Below are 7,717 nucleotides of genomic sequence, written 5' to 3'. Positions count from 1 at the left end.
GAATATCGGACTCCTTGTTATGACTATGCTGCACCCTGCGCTATCTATCAACGGCCATCAGCAATTTCACATTTTAACCTGCCACTCGGGAACAGACAGAAATCGTTTCGACCTCAGGTGGTCATAGTCGTCTCGAGTTTTGATCGATACGTGCCCCTATGGCACTAATCTGTGCTAAGGCTTACTTTTAAATACATTTTTAGATATACCGCGTTGTGGCAATGTTAATTTGGGATTTTGAACATGACAAGCAAGGTAATTATATGCATGTCATGTGAAATGTCAAGTAGCTTTATCGTATGAAATGTTCATCTTTGTAGACAGGCATACAAAGCAATTGTCATTGCCTTTGTAATTTTCTTTTCTCTTTTGAATATTAAATCGCAATTAAATGAAATCTGTGATCTGTAGATTGGTCTAGCCAATTTAAGTGTACATTTTATACACATTTTATTATAGGATATACATGTGTGGGTTGCTATGATGACTGAACGTGTTAAAACCAGGAAACTATCTCATTTGAGTTCTAGTCCTACACTTAACTTACTTCTCGAAATATATGTATTTACAAGAGGCTTGGCTTGTACACGCCCTAAGGAGTTGAGAATGAAACTGTACACTGATCTACTGGCCGGTAAGAATAGTGTCTTAGCGCATGTCCGTGTGTGGTGTGTACACATATCGTTATGAATATTCTGTTATTAATAACCTGAATACTGTCTTGCGATAACAACTTCTTTCCTTCAGAGATCCATCCCTGCATTTCTCACCAAAGTGACAATAACATCATAGACGACCAGTTGTATCATCCAGAATATTGTGATTAAATTCGGAGCACTGTGCATTGATTGCACACAACAGCTGTCTATCCCTCTCCCTCAGGCTGAAATCGACACCACCATGTCAATTACAGCACGGAACGCGTGTTGTCCCGACAGCAGTGCAATAAACGAGGTAACACAGATGTTAGTATATACCACATTTTATTATTGTGTATTTTTCCATTATGCTGTTTAAGACATCTGCTCTGTGAAACAATACATGACACAGGTCTTAAACGCATTACAGGTAAACCTTAAATTTGAATTAAATTAGCAATCAAATTCTGAACAAGATATATATACAACGCTGTTAACAAGGCAGCTATTACACAGTTTGACTTTGAGATCAAAACCACCCAATTCCATTGTGACGTAAGACTGGGTGTCAATTGCACTTCCCTTTCAGTGTCAGTAATGACAACTGAAATCGACAACTTTCAGAAAGATAGTGACACAAGATACGATACTTAGAAATGTATGATTGAAATTGACATGTTAAAAGGTTAAATGCAAAGTCCCGATGATATGTTTCCAACGCATCTGAAATGCAGCATCTAGTCATATGTCAATCATATATTTGTGTACCGTATTCTACACGAAATAGGTTCCGAATTTTTGAGCAATTACACAATTATTTTCTTTCTGCATATTACTGAAAGCCAATAACAGTTTCAAAACACTATTTTGTAATAAATTACTAGGTCAACTGATCCGTTCTTTTTTACAAATAAATTAAATTAAATATTACATAGTTTATACACTTATACATCACCATTATGCTCATAATGGCAATTTCGAAGAGCCCTGGAGATAATTCTTTGTATTCATCTTTGCTTTTTCGCCTACCAGATTACCGTGAAATTAAATTCTTTAAGGAAGTATTGGCATTAAGAAAAAATAAAATGTATTGTGTGCATGCGAATACACTCGTCATTTGATATGAAAATCTCACTCATTCAAATAATAAATTCAAAATTTCAATCACACTCTAAATTGCCCTTGTAAATGGGTTCGTTAAAAATTTGAATTTAAACAAAAGCCCTGATTTAACTTTGGAAGACCGACTTGTGACCCGTGTCTTATCGGGGTCAGGATCATCAGTTTGAACTCTGACACTTGTCACGTGAGAGATATCATGATAGAAAGAAAGGCTGAAGATGAGTGACAGCTGGACAATCAAAGGATAGAAAGAAGATTACAGAACAAAAGGATGAAATTAAAGTTAGGTTGGCAGTAGAAGCTTTGAACGAAGATGTTAAAAATGCACACGTTTCCGAAAGAACATGGCTTGGCTCACGGTTCTTTCGAGATTAAACATAGGAATGACAAAAAAACACATAGGAATGACCGACACAACAAATAGGTGAAAAGTCACAAAATTTCGACACAAGAGATCATAGTTCATAGCACATCCATGTCAGTTTCAGCCAGCTGTATAGTCGCACAATAGAGTCTGAACAATCCAATTTCATGTCTATTTCAATGTGACATCTAAATCACTCAGCGTCACAGGACTGTGATCTCAGTAGTCAGGATTCTGGCCTCCACTGCAATGAACTGCATTTGGTATCTCTTTCATCAGGATCTGTCTCTTGTGATTTGATCACATTTCACAGATATCAGTGTCTCTTTCATTTCACTGACCACAGGTCATTGCTGACTAGGATCACAATGGGGTGCAGGAGCCCGGATGTACGATATCATTCGTTCTTTCATTTTTCCATCCTGCCTCCTGCTTGCATAGCACTCGTCCTGTAAAACAGAAGAACATAAACATAAGTATGATATTGACATATGTTCATTTCGTGTACATTTCAAAAACTGAAATTTTATTTCAAAAACGTTTTTTGTTCGAATATCTCAGAAGTACTCTTTGTTCTGCCCAAGAATCCTCGTCAACTGAATGCATATTTTATATCAGGGGATCGATCATGTAAATTTCATTCATGTTTTTTATTGATTATTTTACGTTCGGTCAAAAAGAAGTAGCGTAGTCAGTTGTAGCCCAGGGGAACGCGTTGACTCGTCATCCGCATCCAAACATGACCTATGACACGTGACCCTAGGTCACGCAGCCTATCAGCCAATCAGAACGCCGCTTGGCAAATGCATGTCTTTCCCCCATCCCTGAGGCCGTGAGAGTCACGTGACACTATAGCTACCAGGCGCTGTGCAGATATTCTCTTCGCATCACGATAGCGACTGAGCTTTATGCAAATGAGGCAGCGCCCAGGGACGCTGCGCTGAATACGAGCCCTGTCCGAATTACTACGAGGCTAGTAAATTTATCTGACATTTTGAAACAGCTGAAACTTGGAAAACTTTTTTTAAAAATCTGTTTCATTCAAGAAGTTCTTCTATCAAATAAATTCACCGATAATAGCAACGTGTTGATGATTATCAAACTAAACATAAAGCAGAAGTTTTAGAACTGTGTTTCCAAATCGTTTGACCTTATAAGTTTACGCCAAGGTAATTCGAGTTGTCCATCTCTCTGGCTTAGGAGTTTGATCGTGAACTGGACAGTCAGGCACTAACATATGCATTGTTATGAAAATATATCTAAATTGCTTCGTCAAATAGCACGGGCAGTACAAAAAGCACTTGTGAAACATCTTACGTAAAACAATTTCAGAGGTATAAATACGAAATCAAAATGTGACGAAATTGAAACAAAAATATTAACACTATATGTTGAAGTATTGTCAATATCAGTGTTGAGTGATATTGACAACTGCTACAACCGCCAAACCTCAGACTGTTAAGTAAGTGACCTGATGTCAATTGTAGTTTTGTGGCCCTTTAAATCCCAGCCATCTCCCATACAGATACACAGAAGCGCTGTGGGGTAACTCTACAGGTCTAAACAAGTGCAATAGACATGATTTTGAAATGTGCACCTAACAGGTGAAATACACAATGCGCCTGCCGGGATTCTTGAGAAGACTTGCTTTTGATAACATGTGTGTAGTGCACACAATCTCAACTCGTTAACCAGCAATCGTTTGGCAGAAGATCAATTCACCCTCTTGTATCACTAGGCGACAAACAAAATAAACCCAAGGATATAATGGTACAACCTTTTAGAGAGAAGAGAAATTTTTATAGTAACGTGTAATCTGCAATATTGATGCCTGAGCAGAATGACTTAGTTCCCTTTGTCCCGACAATTGACACAGGTAGATCGGTCGATCAGTGTCTGTCTAATTCCATCTGTGTCTGTCATTTTGAACTGTGCAAATATCAAAACTGTCTATTCCAACTCATTCGGACACATTTTGTTAATGAGCAATTTCGCCTAAAGTAAAATATTGTCGATTTCGATCTGCAATAATCCGGCAATCATAAATACCAAGTATTGGTCAAATATAACCTTTCCTCTCGATGCATTTCCTTTGTCCCTTCGGTTTTCCCCTCAAACAAAGGTGGTCAGTTTCCCCTTCCCCTCCCCAACGCGTCCACACATGACCAACAGCGTGAATTGAATAGCAAGACCATCGCTGCAGGGGGGCTAGCTGAGTCTATCTACGAGAGCTCGTTAATTACCTAGACAGTGAGAGGTCTGTCTTTCAACTAAGCCGGCGAAAGAACCATGAATAGAAATATTAGGCAATGTTACCTCCTTATCTCAGTATGCGATAGACAACGAACTCAAGATGTAAATTTCCAATCGTAATTAACAGATCTTATCTAGTTATGCCTAAATGAACTGAAGACAAAGGAATCAGACCTAACGCCCGTGTAGTGCATATTTCATCAAGAGAGAAATCAGCAATAGATGCATGAAGGCCAGGACTAAGATATCAATAGAGTTCCCCACAGAACGCTATAAATGTAACACAATTGCCATATGTTTATGGCGATGTTGTTTATAGCTACGGATTGAGCAACTCCAAAACAAAGCCTGCCTGCATAGACTGGCAACAATTAGCCCGCTGAAATTGATAATGTTGGAAAGACCACTAACTTGAAGAATGGAATTATTAAAAATGAGGCTTACCCTTTAAATTAAATATCTCTATTATCACATCAGAGTCGGGGCGACTTTCCCCTGGGTAGGGATGTGTCGATGTCTGGGGACCTCCTCTTTCTGGGCTGATAGTGATCTGGAAGATGAAATCAACACATGTACATTTCATGTAAAAAAGTAATCAATTGCAGACAACATACTACACCCAAATAACACATGCGAGTCCTTGAATCAATGGTTCATGTTATTTTTAAATTGAAGGTTTTGATTTTTTTGTTTAAATTTTACAGCGACCTTGAGGGGTGGGCGGTGCCGAAATAGAGAACACGGCAACAAAACATGGCAGTGCATGGGGAATTTACTGGGTTAAGTGTCTCATCACTAATTTTCTTTCTCATCTCTAGTTTTAACGCTATAGGCTAGTAAACGTGTGTTTCCGCGATGTGAATAGACACGTTGGATTTCTCAATGAAACAAGGAAAGACATTTGGCACGGGATCAAAATTCTGACCGCTTAGAGGCCAGCTTTACGAACAAGTCTGAGCGTGTTGTAAGAACGTGCCAATCACACTCTGCATAGCGCTAGATTCAAAAGCTACCTATACCTGCAGTTACAAACATGATCAGACAAAACAACGGTTTAAATCCCCGCGCGAAGACATTGTCGATTTCGAACATGTTTCCTGGCGCTGATGAATGCGATTTTCAGTTTACGAGAAAGGGTGACATGTTGACTTTTCGGATGTATCAAAACAGTTTAAAGAAGATAGTACATAATGTGAAATCGGTGATCAGGGTAATCCTTTAATATAGTGGACTTGACGCCGTACACACGGAACATCGGCGTACAATACACTAGTTTGTTTACTGAGGTCAAACTGTCCGCACTGCCTGATAACATAGAGCAGCCCAGGCGACCAGGGCGAGTACACACGCTCTCACGCTATGTACAACCCTCTTGCAGAAATACACACGGAAAACGCCCATTTACACACCGCAGTTAACTAGGCCGCTACTGAAATCGAGTGAAATTGACATGGGTCGATTTCAAGCTACACTGAAATGTACTACCACGTGCGTAAAATAGAGTAATGAAGGTGTCATGCTCGACCTACCTTTCATGGTGGACTGGTGGAAACTGGAAGGCACAACACTACGCGTTCTACTACGTTGGTTCGTTGAAGTATTGGTTCCCGAAACATGGAAATCATTTTCTTTAAAGTCTAATCTGCGAACACCGTTGACAACTGCACCAGCTAGTGCTGGACTGAGCGGTGAATCCAACCCTCGACCAGCCTGTGTACTAGAAGATACTGTTGTTACTGCCGTCGACGTAGTATTATCCACCTGGGTTCCCGATGACACCATGTTCACACTCGATCTGTCTCTCACACGTCTTGACTTTGTGGAATATCCTTTTCTGTAGAAACTGGGAACGTATTCGTCTTCTTTCACTTCTGTTATCTCATATCGTCCTCCCGGTACTCCTGAATCTGTTTCTATATCGAAACCCCAATTGTTTTTCATGTCGGCTTTAGTACTCCGATCCATGTCGGAAAGAGCACGATCCAAATCCTTTCGGATTCGTTCATGATCCGGTGCCCCGAATAAACACCTCCGGACGGGTTTCTTTAAGCTCACTGGTCCTCGAATAGCCATGGTTAAAGTATCGGAAGTCCCAACAAGCACGGTTGTAGTACTATGGCCTGTCCGTGCGGCTAACAAGCTACGTATGCCGTTTAAAACCCCTCCGTGATACTATATAGGGCTCGAGTCAATACACTTGTCACGTGACAGGCCCCCCCAGTGGCCTCCTGAGCGCTGATTGGCTGATCCGACGGTCGCGGTTTATCTCTCGTGTCTGCCCGGCCCAGGCTTGTTCGGGCATCAACAGAAGGAAGAAAGCCGCGCTTGGGCCCACAAGTGACTGATATTTACATGTGAGGATGCGGAGCCACGAACATGTGTCGACTTGTACGTCAATGACTTGGCGAAATATACATGAAATTGACCATGAATCATATTGCTTACTTATTGTTGCAAACCTCACGTGTTAAAGAGGTTAGGATTTATGAAGGTTAAATAACTGGTGTTGGGCAGGGGTGACTGTTTACAATTGATTCAGGGTAAACAACAGCTTGATATATAATGAGCAGTGTACGGATTAGTCACTGCGGTAGTAAACTGCAGTAAACGGGACAGCTAGGTGGATTTCACTGAAATAGACAATAAAGTTTATGTGCTTATTTCAATTCAGCGAGAAACACGATATTTGTGACATGACTGCTACCGTGTGATCACAACAGCCATTGCGGTTAACAAAGCGACAGACAGTCAAAGGGAAGTAACTCTGCAGTGTTTATCCCCCATATGTCGTCGTTGAAATAGACAAGTTCGTGCTTGAAATCTTCAAGTATAAACAGTGTATGTGTGTACATTGTCGTAGAGAAATTTACACCGGCAGTTACGCTTCTGAAATGTGCATTGAAGTGTTCCTTTCATTCAAGTTTCTTTGTTCAGAAATATACTAGCAATGAGCGTTTCCTGATCAATAATCTATTGAAATATGAAACAGAGGCCCGTTATTGGTGTAACAGATGTTGCACCGCGTTTCACGTGCAAGACCGTGCGCGCACGTGCTTCACGCACAACAGCTGTTCAGCTCTCAAAATACCGTTACCAGCTCGTGTGCAATTCTGACAAAGAAATCGATACGTTCTCAAACTATAATGCCCTTTGTTGCGAGGTTAGATTTAATTATTGATCGCAGCAACGTCATTTAGTACTGCGAAACCATTGCAATAGTTATTAATAATTCCACTGGCGCAAGGCCTCTTGACTCAATTTAGAACGACAACCGTTTGATGTTAAATATAAAATTCCGTTACGTTTTATGAACGGAATCAAAGTGCCGAAAGTGTCCCGT

General features: G+C 40.4%; 1 protein-coding gene across 1 annotated transcript; it reads right to left on the bottom strand.

Moving 5' to 3' along the window:
• Nucleotides 1–966: 966 nt before the first annotated feature.
• On the bottom strand, nucleotides 967–6,538 carry LOC124265434 (cyclin-dependent kinase inhibitor 1-like). Its single transcript, XM_046700228.1, has 3 exons — nucleotides 5,907–6,538; nucleotides 4,822–4,927; nucleotides 967–2,573 (listed from the first exon to the last, which is right to left on the bottom strand). The coding sequence occupies exons 1-2, from the start codon at nucleotides 6,448–6,450 to the stop codon at nucleotides 4,851–4,853; spliced, it is 621 nt and encodes a 206-aa protein (XP_046556184.1). The 5' UTR covers nucleotides 6,451–6,538; the 3' UTR covers nucleotides 967–2,573; nucleotides 4,822–4,850.
• Between the last annotated feature and the right edge of the window lie 1,179 nt (nucleotides 6,539–7,717).

The sequence above is a fragment of the Haliotis rubra genome, unplaced genomic scaffold, assembly GCF_003918875.1.
Source record: "Haliotis rubra isolate DU_JTF1 unplaced genomic scaffold, ASM391887v1 Scf98, whole genome shotgun sequence".
In the NCBI taxonomy this organism is placed as follows: Eukaryota; Metazoa; Mollusca; class Gastropoda; order Lepetellida; family Haliotidae; genus Haliotis; species Haliotis rubra.
Note: the sequence above shows the minus strand (reverse complement) of the source record. Positions and strands in the feature narration are given on the sequence as shown.